Raw genomic sequence first — 27957 nt, forward strand, 5'->3', positions numbered from 1 at the left:
GCAGGAGGAAGAATTACAACATGACACCATCAACAGCCCCAGCAGGAGGAAGAATTACAACATGACACCATCAACAGCCCCAGCAGGAGGAAGAATTACAACGTGACACCATCAACAGCCCCAGCAGGAGGAAGAATTACAACGTGACACCATCAACAGCCCCAGCAGGAGGAAGAATTACAACGTGACACCATCAACAGCCCCAGCAGGAGGAAGAATTACAACGTGACACCATCAACAGTTCCAGCAGGAGGAAGAATTACAACGTGACACCATCAACAGTTCCAGCAGGAGGAAGAATTACAACGTGACACCATCAACAGCCCCGGCAGGAGGAAGAATTACAACGTGACACCATTAACAGTTCCAGCAGGAGGAAGAATTACAACGTGACACCATCAACAGCCCCAGCAGGAGGAAGAATTACAACGTGACACCATCAACAGTTCCAGCAGGAGGAAGAATTACAACGTGACACCATCAACAGCCCCAGCAGGAGGAAGAATTACAATGTGACACCATCAACAGCCCCAGCAGGAGGAAGAATTACAACATGACACCATCAACAGCCCCAGCAGGAGGAAGAATTACAACGTGACACCATCAACAGCCCCAGCAGGAGGAAGAATTACAACGTGACACCATCAACAGCCCCAGCAGGAGGAAGAATTACAACATGACACCATCAACAGCCCCAGCAGGAGGAAGAATTACAACGTGACACCATCAACAGCCCCAGCAGGAGGAAGAATTACAACGTGACACCATCAACAGCCCCAGCAGGAGGAAGAATTACAACGTGACACCATCAACAGCCCCAGCAGGAGGAAGAATTACAACGTGACACCATCAACAGCCCCAGCAGGAGGAAGAATTACAACGTGACACCATCAACAGCCCCATCCTCGTCCTCCTCCTCCTCCGCCTCTGCCTCCTTTTCCGCCTCCTTCTCCTCCTTCGCCTCCTTCTCTGCCTCCTTCTCCTCCTCCTCGTCCTCCTCCTCCTCCGCCTCTGCCTCCTTTTCCGCCTCCTTCTCCTCCTCCACCTCCTCTGCCTCCTTTTCCGCCTCCTTCTCCTCCTCCACCTCCTCTGCCTCCTTTTCTGCCTCTTTCTCCTCCTCCTCCTCCTGAGGGGAGGCAAGGAAGCAATCTGCCAATCAGAAAATAGACTGGTTACCATGGTGACAACTCCTTCCTGTTTCAGGAGGAAGGAAGAGAACGGGGTGGAGTCAACAGGAGGATCGCGTGTCCTCTGGACCCCAAACAGTGAGTGTGTGTGTGTGTGTGTGTGTGTGTGTGTGTGTGTGTGTGTGTGTGTGTGTGTCTGCCTGCGCGTGCGTGCGTTCTCACTGTGTGTGTGTGTGTGTTTGTTCTCTGTGTGTGTTTGTGTGTTGCAGCACGGTCTTCGAAGACAAACTCCACAAGCATGTAAAGAAGTGTAACTCCAGAGAAAAACCTGCGCCTGTGAGTAAACAAACAAACCACAGCCTTCTGTCGGGTTGCCATGGTAACGGCCAATGATTGTTTAGTGTGGTTGTGTATCCAATGTTCTACAGGTTTATTTTGTCAAGAACCGAAACTCTGGACCAGCTGATGAAGACGAGACACTAACACAGGTAAATAACAATGATAAACACAAATAATAACAATAAACATAAACAACAATGATCAACAAATGACTAAACATTACAAACTACCATAAGTACAATAGACAAACTTTCATAACCATAAACAACAACAATAAACGAAAATGCTAAACAAACAAGTTTGATAAACAGGAATGATAAAACAGTACAATAAATAAAGATCAATGATAAACATAAACAATTAGGCTGAATAAACAATGATAAAAATGAACAAAACAAAATGATAAACAACACTCAAACCAACAACAATAAACAATGATAAGTAACTACAGTAAATAAACAACATAACAAACATAACAATGACAAACAACTAATGAAATGTTGACGGGATCAGTTGACAGTAACAATAATAAACAACCACACCTTGAGCGTGGCCTGGTGCTGCGACGGCTGACGTGGTTCTTGTCAGGCGGTTCCCTCCCTCCCTGGTGTTGCGACGGCTGACGTGGTTCCTGTCAGGCGGTTCCCTCCCTCCCTGGTGTTGCGACGGCTGACGTGGTTCCTGTCAGGCGGTTCCCTCCCTCCCTGGTGTTGCGATGGCTGACGTGGTTCCTGTCAGGCGGTTCCCTCCCTCCCTGGTGTTCATTCGTTTTATTCCGTCTGATTTGAGGCTTTGAGGTTCACACTGGCTCCAGGCCTTTATCTGCTCTCTGCTCTTCACGTATGGTTCAAACATTCAACTCAAATGGACGCCTAGAACATGAAGTATCTAGGGATTACACTCTACTACTAAATTTTAACCCATTGTTTTTAAAAATTAAAGCCAAATTTTGAAAAGTGGGAAAAAGTCCACCTGACATTGTGGAGCAAGATTCCTGTCATTAAAATGATCCCAGCCCCTCAGGTCCACCATGTGGTTCTGATGCTGTCCGTTACAATCCCACTCATCTTTACAGTGGGAAGGTTTGATCTCGGGCTGCAACAACAAATCCATAAAATCCATAAAATCCATAAAATCCATTATTAAAAGTGTCAACAAATTTCATTATTGATTCGTTGTGTCACGTGATTTATGCGCCAGTCGCCATGTTGTGGAGCCGTTTACTCCACCTTCGGAGCTTCATCAACGCTGGCTGACTGAAATAAAATTTAAACACAGAACCTCCACCTGCAGAGCCAGGTGAACGGAGAATGGTAAACGGTCAGAATACCTGGACTGGACCAGATTACCTGGACTGGACCAGATTACCTGGACTGGACCAGAATACCTGGACTGGACCTGATTACCTGGACTGGGCCAGATTACCTGGACTGGACCAGATTACCTGGACTGGACCAGAATACCTGGACTGGGCCAGATTACCTGGACTGGACCAGATTACCTGGACTGGACCAGATTATTGGGATATTCAGACGTTGTGGTGTCAGGAGGTCAGTTTGAGATGTGAATCATGGTGGTGCTGCTGTGAAGCTCCTCTCCGTTAGTTGGACTTTCCCTTTCCAGCAGAGGACATGAGGCCCGAGGACCAGAACCCACCAGGAGGCTCCAGTCTGGACCCACCAAGCAAGGAGCTTATAGAGGATTTAGACTAGTTTTATTTTGACATTTCATTAAATTTCAGAATGTTTCATTAAAATGGACTTTATGTTGAGATTGTAATCATTTTCAGTACGAACTGTTTGATCTTGCAGACATATAGATCATTTCATCACGTCCACTGTGACCACAACAACGACAAACTTAGAAGAGTCAATTTAAAGGTTATTATAGTACTATTGTACCAGTCTGGTCCACTCAGGATGAAAGTGACTGTATGTGGTCCCTGAAGTACATTAAATCTGATTTGATAATTATTTTGTATACATCTTATATACGTGTGTGTGTGTATACTATATATATATATATATATATATATATATATATATATATATATATATATATATATATATATATATATATATATATAGAAACATCTTGTATTGGTTCAGTTATGTGCTTTTAAATAACCAGAACATATTTGGTGTTCGGTTCCTTCAATATCAACTGGTCCTACAATTTCAGATGGTTTTTTTTATCCGATTCATCAATTAATCGATTTTCAAAATAATTGTTAGTTGCAGCCCTAGTTTGATCCAACATGTCCTGAGGGGAGGTCCAACCAAGAGAAAGGATATGCCCTGGGGGAGACAGGAGGTATGGGTCTTCCAGACCGGAAGCTGTCGTCCTCGTCCTTTAATGGCTGAAGTTGTTAAACATTGGGAGGAGAGTGAGAGGACAAGAACAAAGACACAAGTTGTCTCAAAAGACCGACACAACAGACCTGCTTGTGATTGGTTCTCCTGAGGTTTGGTCAAAAGGTCCATCAAACACTGTGTACTGGACCCCGCGTCCCTCTGGAGTCCCCCTGGGGGACTGGGGGTTGGCTCACTGTTCAGCATTCACCTGGCTCTGTATCAGGATGGACCATGTATGTCCTACGAGGACCAAACCGGACATTTCATTTGAAGGTAGAAAACATTTTTGGACATTTTTCCAGATGAGACATTGTGTGACGTCTAAACTTAAAGACACTTGAGGTGATCTTAGGACGCAGCGCAGGTTCTAGGTTTGATAAATTGTTCAATTAGAGTTTGAGTGGTGAATCGTCAAACATCCAACATTTTACAAATGAGAGCTGCTCAGTAATTCTATCTTCTATCAGATAGTGGCAGATATGTAAAGGAGGCCGGGAGGGAATTCATCCAGTTTCAGCTGGGACATAGATGTCCTCCTCCTACCAGAGGGCACAGCGGGAAACTAATGGCTGACAGGCTGTTGGAAATGTCAAGGTGAGCTGGGGACATTTGCACGTCCTCTGGGAATGTTCTCTGGTTCCACCTGTTTGGACTAAAGTCTTGGAGGTTCTAAGTACCTGGTCAGGGACAGAACTGTCTGCTGGGAGACCGATCTCGAATGCTGAATGTCTCTGAAGGAATCTTTTCAGTGGTTAAGCTCGGCCTGGTGACAGCGTCCTGGATCGTTGTAAGACAGTGGAAGAGTACCGTGTCCCTCAGGGCGATGACTGGATCAGATCCATGGAGGACGTATGAGCTCAATAAGCTGAAAGAGGACAGAGACACTGATTGGACAGCTTGAGGGGCTTTATTAAAGGGGAGGGGGCATGAGCCTTTATGTCAATATTTTACTGTTTTTATCCTGTTTCATAAAAGTTTTGAAAATCAATACAAACTTTAATTACAACAAAAACAACAAAAAACAAACTCTCTGTGTGTGTGTGTGTTTGTGTGTGTGTGTGTGTGTGTGTTTGTGTGTGTGTGTGTGTGTGTGTGTGTGTGTGTGTGTGTGTGTGTGTGTGTGTGTGTGTGTCAGAGTCTGAGTGATCGTACAGATCTGGATTCTCTGATCAACAAACTGAAGACGGCTGCTGAAGGTCAGAAGCAAACAAACAAACAAACAAACAAGATATTGTTGTTGCCGTCTTCATGTTGTTGCCTTGGTTACAGGACTCTGTAACCTGGACGACCGCATCCTGTCTCACGCCGTCCTGCAGGGCGAGTTGGATGACCCCAAGAACGGAGGCTCCGCCCACAAACACCTGAGGCAGCAGGTCAGCTAGCGGTGACATCATAATGACATCACAATGTCATTGTGACATCACAACATTATTGCTACGTTATTGCAACAATACCCCAATGTTATCTCAACAATACCCCAATGTTATCTCAACATTACCCCAATGTTATCTCAACAATACCCCAATGTTATCTCAACAATACCCCAATGTTATCTCAACATTACCCCAATGTTATCTCAACAATACCCCAATGTTATCTCAACATTACCCCAATGTTATCTCAACAATACCCCAATGTTATCTCAACATTACCCCAATGTTATCTCAACATTACCCCAATGTTATCTCAACATTACCCCAATGTTATCTCAACATTACCCCAATGTTATCTCAACAATACCCCAATGTTATCTCAACATTACCCCAATGTTATCTCAACAATACCCCAATGTTATCTCAACATTACCCCAATGTTATCTCAATACCCCAATGTTATCTCAACAATACCCCAATGTTATCTCAACATTACCCCAATGTTATCTCAACAATACCCCAATGTTATCTCAACATTACCCCAATGTTATCTCAACATTACCCCAACGTTATCTCAATACCCCAATGTTATCTCAACATTACCCCAATGTTATCTCAACATTACCCCAATGTTATCTCAATACCCCAATGTTATCTCAACATTACCCCAATGTTATCTCAACATTACCCCAATGTTATCTCAATACCCCAATGTTATCTCAACATTACCCCAATGTTATCTCAATACCCCAATGTTATCTCAACATTACCCCAATGTTATCTCAATACCCCAATGTTATCTCAACAATACCCCAATGTTATCTCAACATTACCCCAATGTTATCTCAACAATACCCCAATGTTATCTCAACATTACCCCAATGTTATCTCAATACCCCAATGTTATCTCAACAATACCCCAATGTTATCACATTATGGCAACATTATTGGAATGTTATTGGAATGTTATTGGAATGTTATTGGAATGTTTTTGCAACATTATTGCAACTTTATCATTTAGACATAACTTTCTTGGTCACCATAAGCAATTCTTCTTCTTCTTCAGCCCCCATTAGCTGTGGTACCTCAGGCTCCATTTTAGGTCCACTTTTATTTTTCATTTATTTCCTCCCACTCAGTCCTTTAATTCAACAACATAAAGTATCTTACCTTCCTGTGGGCTCTCCACCTTCCTGTGGGCTCTCCACCTTCCTGTGGGCTCTCCACCTTCCTGTGGGCTCTCTACCTTCCTGTGGGCTCTCCACCTTCCTGTGGGCTCTCCACCTTCCTGTGGGCTCTCCACCTTCCTGTGGGCTCTCCACCTGCAGGAAGGTTCTTAATGGGTCAATGTGATCGCTCAGACTGACACCACCATCACCCGGGAAGAGATAAGAGGGAGGAGATGGACGGATGGATGGATGGAAAGTGTCTTATCATTTTTATGCAGATGACACACAGATGTACCTTCCTCCGAGATCTACTGACGCGGGAGGCCGAGCTGCTGTTTTTAATGACATTAACCGCCGAATGGCTCCAAACCTTCTCCAACTAAATCATTTCAAATCCAAAATTATTCTCCTCAGCCCCCCAAACCCACACAATAGTCTGTTTGCCGACAACCTTGGTCCATGATCCTCTAATGTGAAGCCAGTTGACAGAAATCTTGGAGTGTTTTTCCATCCTCACCTCAGTTTTGCCCCCAACATCCCAAAGGTTGCCCCGTCCTGGTTCCTCCAGATCCTCTGATCTCCAAACTGAAGCCAAAGCTCTCTGGCCCAGATTTTGAAAAACTCTCTCATCTTCACCCTCGACCACTGCAGCTCCCTGCTATCTGGTCTCCCTTCAAAGCTCCTCCATCACCTCCACCTTATCCAAACTGCAGCAGCCAGGCTTCCCTCCACCCTCCCTGTCTGCTTTACAAGTCATTTTAAGATTTTGCTGATTACTCTTAAAGCTCTTCATGGTCTGGCGCCCAGTGATATCACTGACCTGCTGACCCAGTACAAGCCGCTCGCAGCGTTAGATCCTCGGGTGGAGCCCTTCTGGTCATCCCAAAGTCACAACTTCAATCTAAGGGTGACAGTGCTTCTCCACCAGGGCGGCGCCCCTCGACTTTGGAATGACCTGCCCAAGGAGATAAGGCTTGCAGAATCAGTGACTTCTTTTAAATCGCTTTTAAAAACCCACTTTTATAGACTCACTTTTAATTGAAGCCTCCATTTTTAATCCAATTCTTTCTCTTTTATCTTTTTCTATGCTCTCTCTTTAAGCCACCTCGTGGTGTTTTGTCGCCAATAATAATATTTTTTGTCTCTGTTTTCCATCTGTTTGATGACCGCTTGCCAGTCTGTTTGATTGTTGTCTCCTCTGTCTCGCTTGACTTTGTTGTTTGTGTTTTTACTGTGAAGCACTTTTCATTATTGCGATGTTATGGCGATGCTAACCTGATGACATCACGGTTTGTGTCCAGTCCTCCATCTTGGGCCACCTGGAGGATCTGGGCCTGCTGGCGTCGCGGTGCTGCTTTGTGGAGTTCGGAGCTGGACGAGGAAAACTGTCCCATTGGATCCTGGAGGCCCTGAAGACCCCCAGAGACCAGGAGACCACCAGAGACCTGCAGCTGATCCTAGTGGAGCGCTGCACCACCCGCTTCAAGGTGAACCACCAAAGACAATCAAAGACCATTCCCAACCACCATAGACCATCAGGGTTCTGATTCCTTCTTGCTGGTTCTGGTCGGTTCCAGGTGGACGGGAAGCATCTGGACTCCGGAGTGGAACTGGAACGGCTCCAGGTGGACATCCAGCACCTGGATCTGGGTAAGTCCTTGTCCGAGTGGGTCCAGGTGGGGCCAGGTTCTGTAGATTGACCGATTCTGGTTCTCTTTAGGTAAGGTCCCGATGATCCAGAACAAGAGACTCCCGTTAGTGGCCGTCGGGAAGCACCTGTGTGGAGCCGCCACAGGTAAGACTGGGACCTGGTTCTGACAGATTCTGACCTGGTTCTTCTACCTTGTTCTGACCTGGTTCCATTTCCTGTTCTTAGTTCCTGCTTCTGACCTGTTCTATTTCCTGGTCCTACTTCCTTCTTCTGACCCGGTTTTACTTCCTGGTTTTTACCTGGCTTTACTTCCTGGTTCCGACCTGATATATTTCCTGGTTTAATTTCAGGATTCTACTTCCTGGTTTGGACAGTTTATTTTTCCTGGTTCTGACCAGGTTCAACTTCTTTCTTCTGACGCGGTTTTACTTCCTGGTTCTGATCTGGTTTTATTTCTTGGTTTAACTTCATGGTTGTGTCGTGGTTTTACTTCCTGGTTCTGATCTGGATCTACTTCCTTGTTCTGACTCGGTTCTCCAGATCTCGCTCTACGCTGTTTACTGGAGACTCCAGAAGTCCCGGGAACAACAGAGCCGGTTCAGAAACGTATGAAACCTTGTGACTGGTCCGAGCCTGTTGAGACATGTGATCCATACCCGGGTCCAGTTCTGGGCCTGGTTCTGGCTCTGTGCTGCCACCACCGCTGCGACTGGCGCCACTACGTGGGCCGCCGGTTCTTCCGGGACCGAGGACTCGGGCCCGAGGAGTTCTCCGCATTCTGTCGGATGTCCAGCTGGGCCACGTGTGGACTGAGAGACCACGACCAGGACCATGAACCGGCCGACCAGACGGAGGCAGAGACCAGGTGAGACCAGAACTGTCCGATCCTGGAACCGTGCTGGTTTCACTGAGTTTCAGGAATTCCTACAGACCATGAATGTTATACGGAGAAGGCTCGCCGCGGAGAGTGTTGTTACGCAATAATGACGTTATGCAATGACATTGTTACGTCATTTAACCAATCCATGCAACTTTAACCAACTTTAACCAATCTCTGCAACTTTAACTAATCCCTGCAACGTTAACCAACCCCTGCAACTTTAACCAACTTTAACTAATCCCTGCAACGTTAACCAACCCCTGCAACTTTAACCAATCCCTGCAACTTTAACCAACTTTAACCAATCTCTGCAATTTTAACTAATCCCTGCAACGTTAACCAACCCCTGCAACTTTAACCAACTTTAACTAATCCCTGCAACTTTAACCAATCCCTGCAACTTTAACCAACTTTAACTAATCCCTGCAACTTTAACCAACCCCTGCAACTTTAACCAACTTTAACTAATCCCTGCAACTTTAACCACTCCCTGCAACTTTAACCAATCCCTGCAACTTTAACCAATCTCTGCAATTTTAACTAATCCCTGCAACGTTAACCAACCCCTGCAACTTTAACCAACTTTAACTAATCCCTGCAACTTTAACCAACCCCTGCAACTTTAACCAACTTTAACTAATCCCTGCAACGTTAACCAATCCCTGCAACTTTAACCAACTTTAACCAACCCCTGCAACTTTAACCAAACCCTGCAACTTTAACCAACCCCTGCAACTTTAACCAACTTTAACTAATCCCTGCAACGTTAACCAATCCCTGCAACTTTAACCAACTTTAACCAACCCCTGCAACTTTTACCGATCCCTGCAACGTTGACCAATCCCTGTAGCTTGAACAAAATGTAACCAATCCCTTCAACTTTAACTAATCCCTGCAACGTTAACCAACCCCTGCAACTTTAACCAACTTTAACCAACCCCTGCAACTTTAACCAATACCTGCGACTTTCACCAATCCCTGCAACTTTAACCAATCCCTGCAACTTTAACCAACTTTAACTAATCCCTGCAACGTTAACCAACCCCTGCAACTTTAACCAACTTTAACTAATCCCTGCAACGTTAACCAAATTTAACTAATCCCTGCAACTTTAACCAATCCCTGCTACTTTAACCAACTTTAACCAACTTTAACCAACTTTAACCAATCTCTGCAATTTTAACCAACTTTAACTAATCCCTGCAACGTTAACCAACCCCTGCAACTTTAACCAACTTTAACTAATCCCTGCAACGTTAACCAATCCCTGCAACTTTAACCAACTTTAACCAACCCCTGCAACTTTAACCAACTTTAACTAATCCCTGCAACGTTAACCAATCCCTGCAACTTTAACCAACTTTAACCAACCCCTGCAACTTTTACCGATCCCTGCAACTTTGACCAATCCCTGTAGCTTGAACAAAATGTAACCAATCCCTTCAATTTTAACCAATCCCTGCAACGTTAACCAACCCCTGCAACTTTAACCAACTTTAACCAATCCCTGCAACTTTAACCAACCCCTGCAACTTTAACCAAACCCTGCAACTTTAACCAACTTTAACCAACCCCTGCAACTTTAACCAACTTTTACCGATCCCTGAAGCTTGAACAAAATGTAACCAATCCCTTCAACTTTAACTAATCCCTGCAACGTTAACCAACCCCTGCAACTTTAACCAACTTTAACTAATCCCTGCAACCTTAACCAAACCCTGCAACTTTAACCAACCCCTGCAACTTTAACCAACTTTTACCGATCCCTGCAACTTTGACCAATCCCTGTAGCTTGAACAAAATGTAACCAATCCCTTCAACTTTAACTAATCCCTGCAACGTTAACCAACCCCTGCAACTTTAACCAACCCCTGCAACTTTAACCAACTTTAACCAATCCCTGCAACTTTAACCAATCCCTGCAACTTTAACCAACTTTAACCAATCCCTGCAACTTTAACCAATCAATGCAGCTTGAACCAAGTTTAACCAATCCCTGCAACTTTAACAATATTTAACCAACCCCTGCAACTTTAACCAACTTTAACTAATCCCTGCAACTTTAACCACTCCCTGCAACTTTAACCAATCCCTGCAACTTTAACCAATCTCTGCAATTTTAACTAATCCCTGCAACGTTAACCAACCCCTGCAACTTTAACCAACTTTAACTAATCCCTGCAACTTTAACCAACCCCTGCAACTTTAACCAACTTTAACTAATCCCTGCAACGTTAACCAATCCCTGCAACTTTAACCAACTTTAACCAACCCCTGCAACTTTAACCAAACCCTGCAACTTTAACCAACCCCTGCAACTTTAACCAACTTTAACTAATCCCTGCAACGTTAACCAATCCCTGCAACTTTAACCAACTTTAACCAACCCCTGCAACTTTTACCGATCCCTGCAACGTTGACCAATCCCTGTAGCTTGAACAAAATGTAACCAATCCCTTCAACTTTAACTAATCCCTGCAACGTTAACCAACCCCTGCAACTTTAACCAACTTTAACCAACCCCTGCAACTTTAACCAATCCCTGCAACTTTAACCAATACCTGCGACTTTCACCAATCCCTGCAACTTTAACCAATCCCTGCAACTTTAACCAACTTTAACTAATCCCTGCAACGTTAACCAACCCCTGCAACTTTAACCAACTTTAACTAATCCCTGCAACGTTAACCAAATTTAACTAATCCCTGCAACTTTAACCAATCCCTGCAACTTTAACCAACTTTAACCAACTTTAACCAATCTCTGCAATTTTAACCAACTTTAACTAATCCCTGCAACGTTAACCAACCCCTGCAACTTTAACCAACTTTAACTAATCCCTGCAACGTTAACCAATCCCTGCAACTTTAACCAACTTTAACCAACCCCTGCAACTTTAACCAAACCCTGCAACTTTAACCAACCCCTGCAACTTTAACCAACTTTAACTAATCCCTGCAACGTTAACCAATCCCTGCAACTTTAACCAACTTTAACCAACCCCTGCAACTTTTACCGATCCCTGCAACTTTGACCAATCCCTGTAGCTTGAACAAAATGTAACCAATCCCTTCAACTTTAACTAATCCCTGCAACGTTAACCAACCCCTGCAACTTTAACCAACTTTAACCAATCCCTGCAACTTTAACCAACCCCTGCAACTTTAACCAAACCCTGCAACTTTAACCAACTTTAACCAACCCCTGCAACTTTAACCAACTTTTACCGATCCCTGAAGCTTGAACAAAATGTAACCAATCCCTTCAACTTTAACTAATCCCTGCAATGTTAACCAACCCCTGCAACTTTAACCAACTTTAACTAATCCCTGCAACCTTAACCAAACCCTGCAACTTTAACCAACCCCTGCAACTTTAACCAACTTTTACCGATCCCTGCAACTTTGACCAATCCCTGTAGCTTGAACAAAATGTAACCAATCCCTTCAACTTTAACTAATCCCTGCAACGTTAACCAACCCCTGCAACTTTAACCAACCCCTGCAACTTTAACCAACTTTAACCAATCCCTGCAACTTTAACCAATCCCTGCAACTTTAACCAACTTTAACCAATCCCTGCAACTTTAACCAATCAATGCAGCTTGAACCATGTTTAACCAATCCCTGCAACTTTAACAATATTTAACCAACCCCTGCAACTTTAACCAACTTTAACTAATCCCTGCAACTTTAACCACTCCCTGCAACTTTAACCAATCCCTGCAACTTTAACCAATCTCTGCAATTTTAACTAATCCCTGCAACGTTAACCAACCCCTGCAACTTTAACCAACTTTAACTAATCCCTGCAACTTTAACCAACCCCTGCAACTTTAACCAACTTTAACTAATCCCTGCAACGTTAACCAATCCCTGCAACTTTAACCAACTTTAACCAACCCCTGCAACTTTAACCAAACCCTGCAACTTTAACCAACCCCTGCAACTTTAACCAACTTTAACTAATCCCTGCAACGTTAACCAATCCCTGCAACTTTAACCAACTTCAACCAACCCCTGCAACTTTTACCGATCCCTGCAACGTTGACCAATCCCTGTAGCTTGAACAAAATGTAACCAATCCCTTCAACTTTAACTAATCCCTGCAACGTTAACCAACCCCTGCAACTTTAACCAACTTTAACCAATCCCTGCAACTTTAACCAATCCCTGCAACTTTAACCAACTTTAACCAATCCCTGCAACTTTAACCAATCAATGCAGCTTGAACCAAGTTTAACCAATCCCTGCAACTTTAACAATATTTAACCAACCCCTGCAACTTTAACCAACTTTAACTAATCCCTGCAACTTTAACCACTCCCTGCAACTTTAACCAATCCCTGCAACTTTAACCAATCTCTGCAATTTTAACTAATCCCTGCAACGTTAACCAACCCCTGCAACTTTAACCAACTTTAACTAATCCCTGCAACTTTAACCAACCCCTGCAACTTTAACCAACTTTAACTAATCCCTGCAACGTTAACCAATCCCTGCAACTTTAACCAACTTTAACCAACCCCTGCAACTTTAACCAAACCCTGCAACTTTAACCAACCCCTGCAACTTTAACCAACTTTAACTAATCCCTGCAACGTTAACCAATCCCTGCAACTTTAACCAACTTTAACCAACCCCTGCAACTTTTACCGATCCCTGCAACGTTGACCAATCCCTGTAGCTTGAACAAAATGTAACCAATCCCTTCAACTTTAACTAATCCCTGCAACGTTAACCAACCCCTGCAACTTTAACCAACTTTAACCAACCCCTGCAACTTTAACCAATCCCTGCAACTTTAACCAATACCTGCGACTTTCACCAATCCCTGCAACTTTAACCAATCCCTGCAACTTTAACCAACTTTAACTAATCCCTGCAACGTTAACCAACCCCTGCAACTTTAACCAACTTTAACTAATCCCTGCAACGTTAACCAAATTTAACTAATCCCTGCAACTTTAACCAATCCCTGCAACTTTAACCAACTTTAACCAACTTTAACCAATCTCTGCAATTTTAACCAACTTTAACTAATCCCTGCAACGTTAACCAACCCCTGCAACTTTAACCAACTTTAACTAATCCCTGCAACGTTAACCAATCCCTGCAACTTTAACCAACTTTAACCAACCCCTGCAACTTTAACCAAACCCTGCAACTTTAACCAACCCCTGAAACTTTAACCAACTTTAACTAATCCCTGCAACGTTAACCAATCCCTGCAACTTTAACCAACTTTAACCAACCCCTGCAACTTTTACCGATCCCTGCAACTTTGACCAATCCCTGTAGCTTGAACAAAATGTAACCAATCCCTTCAATTTTAACCAATCCCTGCAACGTTAACCAACCCCTGCAACTTTAACCAACTTTAACCAATCCCTGCAACTTTAACCAACCCCTGCAACTTTAACCAAACCCTGCAACTTTAACCAACTTTAACCAACCCCTGCAACTTTAACCAACTTTTACCGATCCCTGAAGCTTGAACAAAATGTAACCAATCCCTTCAACTTTAACTAATCCCTGCAACGTTAACCAACCCCTGCAACTTTAACCAACTTTAACTAATCCCTGCAACCTTAACCAAACCCTGCAACTTTAACCAACCCCTGCAACTTTAACCAACTTTTACCGATCCCTGCAACGTTGACCAATCCCTGTAGCTTGAACAAAATGTAACCAATCCCTTCAACTTTAACTAATCCCTGCAACGTTAACCAACCCCTGCAACTTTAACCAACCCCTGCAACTTTAACCAACTTTAACCAATCCCTGCAACTTTAACCAATCCCTGCAACTTTAACCAACTTTAACCAATCCCTGCAACTTTAACCAATCAATGCAGCTTGAACCAAGTTTAACCAATCCCTGCAACTTTAACAATATTTAACCAACCCCTGCAACTTTAACCAACTTTAACTAATCCCTGCAACTTTAACCACTCCCTGCAACTTTAACCAATCCCTGCAACTTTAACCAATCTCTGCAATTTTAACTAATCCCTGCAACGTTAACCAACCCCTGCAACTTTAACCAACTTTAACTAATCCCTGCAACTTTAACCAACCCCTGCAACTTTAACCAACTTTAACTAATCCCTGCAACGTTAACCAATCCCTGCAACTTTAACCAACTTTAACCAACCCCTGCAACTTTAACCAAACCCTGCAACTTTAACCAACCCCTGCAACTTTAACCAACTTTAACTAATCCCTGCAACGTTAACCAATCCCTGCAACTTTAACCAACTTTAACCAACCCCTGCAACTTTTACCGATCCCTGCAACGTTGACCAATCCCTGTAGCTTGAACAAAATGTAACCAATCCCTTCAACTTTAACTAATCCCTGCAACGTTAACCAACCCCTGCAACTTTAACCAACCCCTGCAACTTTAACCAACTTTAACCAATCCCTGCAACTTTAACCAATCCCTGCAACTTTAACCAACTTTAACCAATCCCTGCAACTTTAACCAATCAATGCAGCTTGAACCAAGTTTAACCAATCCCTGCAACTTTAACAATATTTAACCAACCCCTGCAACTTTAACCAACTTTAACTAATCCCTGCAACTTTAACCACTCCCTGCAACTTTAACCAATCCCTGCAACTTTAACCAATCTCTGCAATTTTAACTAATCCCTGCAACGTTAACCAACCCCTGCAACTTTAACCAACTTTAACTAATCCCTGCAACTTTAACCAACCCCTGCAACTTTAACCAACTTTAACTAATCCCTGCAACGTTAACCAATCCCTGCAACTTTAACCAACTTTAACCAACCCCTGCAACTTTAACCAACCCCTGCAACTTTAACCAACTTTAACTAATCCCTGCAACGTTAACCAATCCCTGCAACTTTAACCAACTTTAACCAACCCCTGCAACTTTTACCGATCCCTGCAACGTTGACCAATCCCTGTAGCTTGAACAAAATGTAACCAATCCCTTCAACTTTAACTAATCCCTGCAACGTTAACCAACCCCTGCAACTTTAACCAACTTTAACCAACCCCTGCAACTTTAACCAATCCCTGCAACTTTAACCAATACCTGCGACTTTCACCAATCCCTGCAACTTTAACCAATCCCTGCAACTTTAACCAACTTTAACTAATCCCTGCAACGTTAACCAACCCCTGCAACTTTAACCAACTATTACTAATCCCTGCAACGTTAACCAAATTTAACTAATCCCTGCAACTTTAACCAATCCCTGCAACTTTAACCAACTTTAACCAACTTTAACCAATCTCTGCAATTTTAACCAACTTTAACTAATCCCTGCAACGTTAACCAACCCCTGCAACTTTAACCAACTTTAACTAATCCCTGCAACGTTAACCAATCCCTGCAACTTTAACCAACTTTAACCAACCCCTGCAACTTTTACCGATCCCTGCAACGTTGACCAATCCCTGTAGCTTGAACAAAATGTAACCAATCCCTTCAACTTTAACTAATCCCTGCAACGTTAACCAACCCCTGCAACTTTAACCAACCCCTGCAACTTTAACCAACTTTAACCAATCCCTGCAACTTTAACCAATCCCTGCAACTTTAACCAACTTTAACCAATCCCTGCAACTTTAACCAATCAATGCAGCTTGAACCAAGTTTAACCAATCCCTGCAACTTTAACAATATTTAACCAACCCCTGCAACTTTAACCAACTTTAACTAATCCCTGCAACTTTAACCACTCCCTGCAACTTTAACCAATCCCTGCAACTTTAACCAATCTCTGCAATTTTAACTAATCCCTGCAACGTTAACCAACCCCTGCAACTTTAACCAACTTTAACTAATCCCTGCAACTTTAACCAACCCCTGCAACTTTAACCAACTTTAACTAATCCCTGCAACGTTAACCAATCCCTGCAACTTTAACCAACTTTAACCAACCCCTGCAACTTTAACCAAACCCTGCAACTTTAACCAACCCCTGCAACTTTAACCAACTTTAACTAATCCCTGCAACGTTAACCAATCCCTGCAACTTTAACCAACTTTAACCAACCCCTGCAACTTTTACCGATCCCTGCAACGTTGACCAATCCCTGTAGCTTGAACAAAATGTAACCAATCCCTTCAACTTTAACTAATCCCTGCAACGTTAACCAACCCCTGCAACTTTAACCAACTTTAACCAACCCCTGCAACTTTAACCAATCCCTGCAACTTTAACCAATACCTGCGACTTTCACCAATCCCTGCAACTTTAACCAATCCCTGCAACTTTAACCAACTTTAACTAATCCCTGCAACGTTAACCAACCCCTGCAACTTTAACCAACTATTACTAATCCCTGCAACGTTAACCAAATTTAACTAATCCCTGCAACTTTAACCAATCCCTGCAACTTTAACCAACTTTAACCAACTTTAACCAATCTCTGCAATTTTAACCAACTTTAACTAATCCCTGCAACGTTAACCAACCCCTGCAACTTTAACCAACTTTAACTAATCCCTGCAACGTTAACCAATCCCTGCAACTTTAACCAACTTTAACCAACCCCTGCAACTTTAACCAAACCCTGCAACTTTAACCAACCCCTGCAACTTTAACCAACTTTAACTAATCCCTGCAACGTTAACCAATCCCTGCAACTTTAACCAACTTTAACCAACCCCTGCAACTTTTACCGATCCCTGCAACTTTGACCAATCCCTGTAGCTTGAACAAAATGTAACCAATCCCTTCAATTTTAACCAATCCCTGCAACATTAACCAACCCCTGCAACTTTAACCAACTTTAACCAATCCTTGCAACTTTAACCAACCCCTGCAACTTTAACCAAACCCTGCAACTTTAACCAACTTTAACCAACCCCTGCAACTTTAACCAACTTTTACCGATCCCTGAAGCTTGAACAAAATGTAACCAATCCCTTCAACTTTAACTAATCCCTGCAACGTTAACCAACCCCTGCAACTTTAACCAACTTTAACTAATCCCTGCAACCTTAACCAAACCCTGCAACTTTAACCAACCCCTGCAACTTTAACCAACTTTTACCGATCCCTGCAACTTTGACCAATCCCTGTAGCTTGAACAAAATGTAACCAATCCCTTCAACTTTAACTAATCCCTGCAACGTTAACCAACCCCTGCAACTTTAACCAACCCCTGCAACTTTAACCAAACCCTGCAACTTTAACCAACTTTAACCAACCCCTGCAACTTTAACCAACTTTTACCGATCCCTGAAGCTTGAACAAAATGTAACCAATCCCTTCAACTTTAACTAATCCCTGCAACGTTAACCAACCCCTGCAACTTTAACCAACTTTAACTAATCCCTGCAACCTTAACCAAACCCTGCAACTTTAACCAACCCCTGCAACTTTAACCAACTTTTACCGATCCCTGCAACTTTGACCAATCCCTGTAGCTTGAACAAAATGTAACCAATCCCTTCAATTTTAACCAATCCCTGCAACATTAACCAACCCCTGCAACTTTAACCAACTTTAACCAATCCCTGCAACTTTAACCAACCCCTGCAACTTTAACCAAACCCTGCAACTTTAACCAACTTTAACCAACCCCTGCAACTTTTACCGATCCCTGCAACGTTGACCAATCCCTGTAGCTTGAACAAAATGTAACCAATCCCTTCAACTTTAACTAATCCCTGCAACGTTAACCAACCCCTGCAACTTTAACCAACCCCTGCAACTTTAACCAACTTTAACCAATCCCTGCAACTTTAACCAATCCCTGCAACTTTAACCAACTTTAACCAATCCCTGCAACTTTAACCAATCAATGCAGCTTGAACCAAGTTTAACCAATCCCTGCAACTTTAACAATATTTAACCAACCCCTGCAACTTTAACCAACTTTAACTAATCCCTGCAACTTTAACCACTCCCTGCAACTTTAACCAATCCCTGCAACTTTAACCAATCTCTGCAATTTTAACTAATCCCTGCAACGTTAACCAACCCCTGCAACTTTAACCAACTTTAACTAATCCCTGCAACTTTAACCAACCCCTGCAACTTTAACCAACTTTAACTAATCCCTGCAACGTTAACCAATCCCTGCAACTTTAACCAACTTTAACCAACCCCTGCAACTTTAACCAAATTTAACCAATCTGTAGATTATCTGGTGGTGTACATTATCTGATGGTGTAGATTATCTGGTGGTCATGTTATCTGGTGGTGTAGATTATCTGGTGGTGTAGATTATCTGGTGGTCATGTTATCTGGTGGTGTAGATTATCTGGTGGTGTAGATTATCTGGTGGTCATGTTATCTGGTGGTGTAGATTATCTGGTGGTGTAGATTATCTGGTGGTCATGTTATCTGGTTGTGTAGATTATCTGGTGGTGTAGATTATCTGGTGGTCATGTTATCTGGTGGTGTAGATTATCTGGTGGTCATGTTATCTGGTGGTCATGTTATCTGGTGGTGTAGATTATCTGGTGGTGTAGATTATCTGGTGGTCATGTTATCTGGTGGTGTAGATTATCTGGTGGTGTAGATTATCTGGTGGTCATGTTATCTGGTGGTGTAGATTATCTGGTGGTGTAGATTATCTGGTGGTGTAGATTATCTGGTGGTCATGTTATCTGGTGGTGTAGATTATCTGGTGGTGTAGATTATCTGGTGGTGTAGATTATCTGGTGGTCATGTTATCTGGTGGAGGACAGCTGAACTCCCATGAAGCTCTGGGCTCTAGGACTCTTTCTAGAATCTTCTTTTCCGCCTGTGAGCTGCTTCTGTACTTTCCCTCGTTTCCACGGAGACCAAGTTGTAGCATTGTAGCTGTGTTTTCCGATGCAAAGCTAACACATCTTGTCCAGGTCCCGGAAGGTAACGGAAGCTGGTCTCTGTTGCTCCAGTTTCCGGTCTGCGGCAGAGCGCCAGGACCTGGGCTGGCTCTGCAAACACCTGATCGACGCGGGCCGCCGGGACTACCTCGCCTCGAAGGGTTTCCACTGCCGACTGTCGCGCTACGTCGAGTCCCACGTTACGCTGGAGAATATCCTGCTCACCGCTGTCCCAATGCCATCCGGCTAGACCATTTCCTGTCCAGCTGGACCGCTTCCTGTCCAGCTGGACCGCTTCCTGTCCAGCTGGACCGCTTCCTCTCCAGCTGGACCACTTGCTGTCCAGCTGGACCACTTCCTGTCCAGCTGGACCGCTTCCTCTCCAGCTGGACCACTTCCCGTCAGGACCTATCAGTATAAAGTTCTTTAAATGTGTTGATTTTTTTTTTATCAACTCATTAAAAGTCTTATTAGAAATTTAGAAAGGTTGTAGCGTCTTTCTTGATTGTAGTTTGATCATGACGTTATCACAGTACTACGACGTCATCACATTACTACCTGATCACAACACTACTACGTTTTCACAACGTTACTAAGTTATCACATTTGTACATTTTCACAACATCACGATGATGTTAACACAAAAGTACTACAACGTTGTCACAACATTACTATGTTATCACAATATTACTACGATGTTATCACATTAATACATTATCACATTACTACAACATTATCACAACCTTACTATGTTATCACAACATTACGGCATCATCACATTACTACTTTATCACATTACTGCGACAGTATCCCAACATTACAACATTATCTGAACATTACCACATTATCACAACAATGCTACGTTATCACATTACTACGACGTAATCACATTACTACAACCTAATCAGAACATTAGTACGATAATACGACGATGTTATCACAACATTACTACAACATTATCACAACATTACTACATTATCACAACATTACTACAACATTACCACATCATTACTACATTATCATAACATTACTACAACATTATCACAGCATTACTACATTATCACATTACTACAGCATTATCACAACATTACTATGTGATCACAATGTTATTACGATGTTATCACATTACTGCATGATCACATTACAACATTACTACTTTATCACAACATTACTACGATCTTATCACAACATTACTACAATGTTGTCACACCATTACTACATTATCACAATATTACTACGATCTTATCACAACATTGCTACGCTATCACAACATTACTACAATATTATCACATTACTACGATGTTTTCACAACATTACTACGATGTTATCACAACATTACTACGAGGTTATCACAACATTACTACGATGTTATCACAACATTACTACGAGGTTATCACAACATTACTACGATGTTATCACAACATTACTACGAGGTTATCACAACATTACTACGAGGTTATCACAACATTACTACGATGTTATCACAACATTACTACGAGGTTATCACAACATTACTACGGTGTTATCACAACATTACTACAGCGTTATCACAACATTACTACGAGGATATCACAACATTACTATGATGTTTTCACAACACTACTACGTTATCACAGCATTAGTACGATGTTATCACAGCATTACTACATCATCACGGTATTACTATGTTATCACAGCATTATGTTATGGCGACATTATTACGGGACCTAGGACCTGGTGTGGGTCCTGGTCCAGACCTACACCACCTCAGTGAAGACTCGAGTCTCGCAGTTTGCAAGCAATTTATTTAAAGGTTTTAGCTTCTTTCTCGGGACCTGGGTCTGCTCTGGGTCCTGGTCTAATTGTCAAGGACTTTGTAGTCCCTTTTCCGAGCCTCCTGGATGTAGGCGAGCATGAAGTCCAGACCGAACAGCTCCCGGTCCTCTTGGTCTTCTGGGTCCTCCCGGTCCTCCTCGGTCTTCGACCTGGACTTGGACTTGGGTGTCAGGTTCAGCTCCAGGGTGAGGGGGTTGTCCCGAAAGTTGACAAACCTAAACCGAGAAAGGCAAAGTCAGACCAGGTCCTGCACCTTGACTAGACCTGGACCTTCATAGTGGACTTACCGGAGCTGAGTCATGTCCTCCATCAGGGGGGGGATGTCCCGGATCCGGTTCTGGCTCAGTACCAGGGTGTCCAGGTTCTTCATCCGGCTGATGGAAGTAGGAAGTCCCTCCAGATGGTTGCGCTGGACCCACAACGTGTGCAGGTTCTCCATCCTGACGCAGGGAGACCAGATCCTGGTTGGTCTCAGTTTCAAAGGGGGACGGGTACTCACTTGGTCTGGATACCTATGCAGGTCCTCCGGGAGCTGGACAAGACCGTTGCCTCCCATATCGAGCCACTGGAGGGCTGGCAGAGCCACTACGCAGTCTGGGACGTTCCGGAACTGGTTCAGGGATAAGTCCAGGTGTTGGAGCCGAGTCAGGGTCCTCATCTGGACCGGACAGGACAGTTAAACAACATCTCGGTGCTACTTCCTGGGTCCTACTTCCTGGAGTGCTTCCTAATAGTCCCTCCTATCTCCTTTCCTATCCACTTCTCCTTAACCCAGAGGATGATGTCACAGGGTTAAGGAAAGGTGTTAGGAGACTTCTTAAAGGAGTTAAGGAAAGGAGTTAAGGAATGGACTTAGAGGACTTGCTAAAATACTTACTAAAAGGTGTTAGGAGACTTCCTAAAGGAGTTAGTAAAGGTGTTAGGAAACTTCCTAAAGGAGTTAGTAAAGATGTTAGGAAACTTCCTAAAGGAGTTAGTGAAAGGAGTTAGGAGGCTTCCTAAAGGAGTTAGTGAAAGGAGTTAGGAGGCTTCCTAAAGGAGTTAGTGAAAGGTGTTAGGAGGCTTCCTAAAGGAGTTAGTAAAGGAGTTAGGAGGCTTCCTAAAGGAGTTAGTAAAGGTGTTAGGAGGCTTCCTAAAGGAGTTAGTAAAGGTGTTAGGAGATGAGCCAGGTCAAATGTGAGGTCACATCTCTTCTTTAGAGGGGGGCTGAAGAATAGAGGAATTCCCTAAAGTGAAGCCAGATGTTAGCATAACATCGTTGTTTGTTTCACAATATGCAGGTTGTATATGAGCCCTCTGGACCATAGCCCTCTCTGGACCATAGCCCTCTCTGGACCATAGCCCTCTCTGGACCATAGCCCTCTCTGGTCCATAGCCCTCTCTGGACCATAGCCCTCTCTGGACCATAGCCCTCTCTGGACCATAGCCCTCTCTGGTCCATAGCCCTCTCTGGACCATATACAGATGAGCAGAGCCTGTGTTCTGGTCAGAGAAGCATGTTGTTCCTCTCCACAGACTCATCTCACCATCATTTTGTGACGCCTCCTGATTCGATGCCAAATCTTTTTATCCAAATGAAGAAACCTCTTGATCCCGCAGCTCTCTGCAGACATGGGCTGTGATTCTGGTTCTCTCCATTGGATATGAAATCCTTCTGATGTATCAGCCAAGTTATTGTCGAAGCATCAGTGGTTCCTAGGCTAAAGGAGGTTCTAAAGGAAGCATCAGTGGTTCCTAGGCTAAAGGAGGTTCTAAAGGAAGCATCAGTGGTTCCTAGGCTAAAGGAGGTTCTAAAGGAACCATCAGTGGTTCCTAGGCTAAAGGAGGTTCTAAAGGAAGCATCAGTGGTTCCTAGGCTAAAGGAGGTTCTAAAGGAAGCATCAGTGGTTCCTAGGCTAAAGGAGGTTCTAAAGGAAGCAACAAGCCTCCTTTCCTTTGCTTGGTCAGAATTCCAACTCTCCTTGGCCGCCAGATAGGATATAGGGGGACTATTATGAGAGACTATTAGGACACATCCATAGTGTAGATCCTACTTCCTATTTTCTCCCTCTTTCCTGGTTTCAACCTGGTCCACTTCCTCCTTCCTGGTTTCTGCTCCACTTCCTCCTTCCTGGTTTCTGCTCCACTTCCTCCTTCCTGGTTCCAACCTGGTCTACTTCCTCCTTCCTGGTTTCTGCTCCACTTCCTCCTTCCTGGTTTCTGCTCCACTTCCTCCTTCCTGGTTTCTGCTCCACTTCCTCCTTCCTGGTTTCTGCTCCACTTCCTCCTTCCTGGTTCCAACCTGGTCTACTTCCTCCTCCCTGGTTTCTGCTCCACTTCCTCCTTCCTGGTTCCAACCTGGTCCGGCAGCTGGTCCAGGTCCTGGTTTGCAGCTAGGTCCAGCCTCTCCAGCCTCTCCAGACCAGCGATCTGTTCTGGGACATTCTGGATCCGGTTGAAGCTCAGGAGCAGTTCTTGGAGCCGGGTCAGGGTCCCTGCAGGACCAGGGCCAAATCAGAAACAGGACCAGAAGTTCAGGACCAGAACAGAACCTTTTTCATACTGACCGCGGCTAATGGCTAACAGCTAACACACACACACTGGGTACCGATCTGGTCCGGGATCCGGGTCAGTCCATTCCGGTTTAGGTCCAGGACCAGCAGGTTCTGGAAGTTACAGATGAATTCTGGGATTTGGACCAGACCGGTTCTGTTGATCCGGATCTCCTGTACCTGGATTAGCTGGACCAGACACCCAGGTAAAGTCTAGAGGAGAGAGACCGAGTTAGGTTCAGGTTCTGTTTTTGGTTCTGGACCAGGTCCAGTACCTTCCAGTCCTCCTGCTGGATCCTCAGAACCAGACGGCCCTCTTCAGTTTGGACCTTCTCCCGGAGCCGGGCTAGGACCAGCCGGTCCTCCCAGACCTGGACCCCGCAGAGACCACTAGAATGACAACACAATGTGTGTGTGTGTGTGTGTGTGTGTGTGTGTGTGTGTGTGTGTGTGTGTGTGTGTGTGTGTGTGTGTGTGTGTGTGTGTCCTCACCTCACTCTCGCCCCGCACCTCGGCCGCCTGCCCTTCTTTAGCTCCTCCTCCTTCCTCTGGATCAAAGACTCCCAGTGAGCCCTCACCGAGGCCACACCCATCATGACGACGTCACAACACACAGAGCCACGCCCACTTGAGGAACGTCCTGCGATTCGTCAGAAAACAGCAACAAATAGTAAGACAGTAGTAATAAGAAACAATAAACAAACCCTTTCTTTTTACAATTGTCACCATTTCTGGTCTTACCATAGTAGTTCCACAATAGTAACACACACAGAAATAGTAATACACATTAGTAACAATACTCAGTAGTAATAACACACATAATAGTGCAGTAGTAAAAGTGCAGAGTAGTAATAACACAGTAGTAATAATACATGCTGTAATAGTAACAATAACAATTAAACGCTAGTAATAACACACAATCATAATAACACAGAGTAATAACTATTGAAGTAATAATAAACAACATTAGCTAGTCACCAGTAGTAATAAAACCCAGCAGTAATTACACACTGTAATAGATGGATGGATGGATGGATGGAGAGAGAGAGAGAGAGAGAGAGAGGAGAGAGGAGAGAGAGAGAGAGAGAGAGAGTGAGGAGAGAGAGAGAGAGAGAGAGAGAGAGAGAGAGAGAGAGAGAGAGAGAGAGAGGGAGGGAGGGAGGGAGGGAGGGAGGGGTGGGAGGGAGGGAGGGAGGGAGGGAGGGAGGGAGGGATGATAGATAGATAGATAGATAGATAGATAGATAGATAGATAGATAGATAGATAGATAGATAGATAGATAGATAGATAGATAGATAGATAGATAGATTAGATAGATAGATAGATAGATAGATAGATAGATAGATAGATAGATAGATAGATAGATAGATAGATAGATAGATAGATAGATAGATAGATCGAATCGATCGATCGATCGATCGATCGATCGATCGATGGATGTCCAGCTACAGCTGTCCTGTTCTACCTGGATAATCAGAGGATTAAAAAGCTGAGGTGTAATGGCTGCTCTGTCCCTGTCCCTGTCCCTGTCCCTGTCCCTGTCCACACAGCACAGCTCCTTTGTCTTTTGGACATTTAGCTCCAGTGATTTCCCCCTGAAGGTGCTGGCCAGGTCATTGACTGCCAGTTGGTACTGGATGGGAGCCTCCATACTGACCCTAGAGACCATACTGACCATACTGACCATACTGACCACACTGACCCTACTGACCACACTGACCCTACTGACCACACTGACCCTACTGACCATACTGACCATACTGACCACACTGACCCTACTGACCACACTGACCCTACTGACCATACTGACCCTACTGACCATACTGACCATACTGACCACACTGACCCTACTGACCCTACTGACCACACTGACCCTACTGACCATACTGACCCTACTGACCATACTGACCCTACTGACCATACTGACCCTACTGACCACACTGACCATATTGACCCTACTGACCCTACTGACCATACTGACCCTACTGACCCTACTGACCATACTGACCATACTGACCATATTGACCCTACTGACCATGCTGACCCTACTGACCATACTGACCATACTGACCATATTGACCCTACTGACCATGCTGACCCTACTGACCATACTGACCATACTGACCATATTGACCATACTGACCCTACTGACCATACTGACCATACTGACCATATTGACCCTACTGACCATACTGACCCTACTGACCATACTGACCATACTGACCATACTGACCCTACTGGCCATACTCACCATACTGACCATACTGACCATATTGACCCTACTGACCATACTGACCCTACTGACCCTACTGACCATACTCACCATACTGACCATATTGACCATACTGACCATAGTGACCATACTGACCATATTGACCCTACTGACCATACTGACCCTACTGACCATACTGACCATATTGACCCTACTGACCATACTGACCATACTGACCATACTGACCCTACTGACCCTACTGACCATACTGACCATATTGACCCTACTGACCATACTGACCATACTGACCATACTGACCCTACTGACCATACTGACCATACTGACCATGCTCGTGTAGGCAGAGGACAGAACGGGGGATAAAACAGGTCCTTGTGGGAGCCCCAAGTTTAAAAGCAGTCTACTGGATTTAGAACCATTTCAGAGCACCTGCTGTGGTCGTGCCGTTAGGAAGTCTTTTATCCATAAAATCAAATAGGTTGGACCTGGAGGTTCTGGAGGCAGTGCAGCAGAGTGTCAGTGTTTCCGTGGTAAAAGACGAGGAGACGTCCATAAATAAAACCGGAGCCTGTCAGGACCAGAAGCTTTGTGTAGGATGGAGGTCCCAAGCTGCTGCTCTCCAGTGATTGCTTCATCAGCAGTCTGACTGCTCCAACTAAAGGGTCCTGATGTGTTCTTATGGTTCAACCTGCTGAAGAACAGGTGTGGTTCTTCAGCAGACAAGGCAGGGTCTGTGGTGCAGGGTCTGTGGTGCAGGGTCTGTGGTGCAGGGTCTGTGAGGCAGGGTCTGTGGTGCAGGGTCTGTGGTGCAGGGTCTGTGGTGCAGGGTCTGTGAGGCAGGGTCTGTGAGGCAGGGTCTGTGGTGCAGGGTCTGTGGTGCAGGGTCTGTGGTGCAGGGTCTGTGGAACCAGCTGCAGTTGGCCTGGTGACCCGGCCCATCAGGATGTTTCCTCCCAGATGTTTTGTTGGCGCTGACGTCCTCCTGAACTCGTCCTGCTCCTTCACCTTCTGCTCGTCCCCCTGAAGACATGCTCTGTCCTTCTGGCCCAGTTTCATGTCTTCTTCATGTCTTTGTCCAACCATTGTTATTGTTTGGGTCGATGGTTCTTTTTGGTGGGGGGGACAGTGTCCTCACAGAATGAGGTACATGAGGTCAGTACTTGTGTCAGTGAATTCAAATGCTCACTACAATCATGTGAAGCAGGTCCCAGTCAGTGAGCTCAAAGAACCTCGAATAAAACACAGTAGTAATAACACACTGTAATAACTACCACTGAAGAAATCATCAACATCAGTAACTATTCAACAGTAGTAGTAGTAACACACAGTAGTAGAAAGCAGTAGTACTACCACAAGAGTACGAGTGCTTGGTAGTAATAACAGTAGTAATAACACACAGTGGTAAAAAGCAGTAGTACTAGGACAGGAGTAAGACTACTCAGTAGCAATAACAGTAGTAATAACACACAGTAGTAACCACCATTTAAGTTGTCATAAAGAGTATTAGTAGACACAGCAGAAGTACTAAACATTACAAAGTAGTAATAAAGCAGAAATAGTAGTTTATTACCACAGTGTTTCGTCCTCCATGTTGCTTCTTTGGAATCTGGTTTATTTATAGACTCGTGATCACGTGACCATAGAGTGTAGCTGTAGATCTATAACTGTAGAAACACACACACACA

At 44.1% G+C, this 27957-nt stretch overlaps 2 protein-coding genes across 2 annotated transcripts; one reads left to right on the plus strand and one right to left on the minus strand.

Annotated features, from left to right (window-relative positions):
• Positions 1-1203: 1203 nt before the first annotated feature.
• trmt13 (tRNA methyltransferase 13 homolog) lies at positions 1204-20175 on the plus strand (the record flags this gene model as incomplete). Its single annotated transcript, XM_080494046.1, has 9 exons — positions 1204-1265; positions 1397-1463; positions 1556-1615; positions 4956-5016; positions 5090-5193; positions 7664-7849; positions 7940-8012; positions 8083-8157; positions 19729-20175. Coding segments are annotated over 9 exons (702 nt in total), but the record flags the coding sequence as incomplete, so codon positions are not given.
• Positions 20175-27901, minus strand: lrrc39 (leucine rich repeat containing 39). Its single transcript, XM_080494056.1, has 8 exons — positions 27843-27901; positions 24534-24681; positions 24317-24431; positions 24098-24254; positions 23848-23984; positions 22023-22168; positions 21798-21950; positions 20175-21725 (listed from the first exon to the last, which is right to left on the minus strand). Exons 2-8 carry the CDS (start codon positions 24635-24637, stop codon positions 21533-21535), a joined length of 1005 nt encoding a protein of 334 aa, XP_080350182.1. The 5' UTR covers positions 24638-24681; positions 27843-27901; the 3' UTR covers positions 20175-21532.
• Between the last annotated feature and the right edge of the window lie 56 nt (positions 27902-27957).

The sequence above is a fragment of the Lipophrys pholis genome (genome assembly GCF_963383615.2).
Source record: "Lipophrys pholis genome assembly, contig: SCAFFOLD_57, whole genome shotgun sequence".
NCBI lineage: Eukaryota > Metazoa > Chordata > Actinopteri > Blenniiformes > Blenniidae > Lipophrys > Lipophrys pholis.

What these genes read in the sequence shown, in the direction of transcription:
- lrrc39 (XM_080494056.1), bottom strand. Translation starts at nt 24,637, where the DNA reads ATGATGGGTGTGGCCTCGGTGAGGGCTCACTGGGAGTCTTTGATCCAG. An exon ending in TCCAGCAGGAGGACTGGAAG is followed by an intron (nt 24,255 to 24,316) that starts GTACTGGACCTG and finishes TCTCTCCTCTAG; the next exon opens with ACTTTACCTGGGTGTCTGGT. An exon ending in GAGGACATGACTCAGCTCCG is followed by an intron (nt 21,726 to 21,797) that starts GTAAGTCCACTA and finishes TTCTCGGTTTAG; the next exon opens with GTTTGTCAACTTTCGGGACA.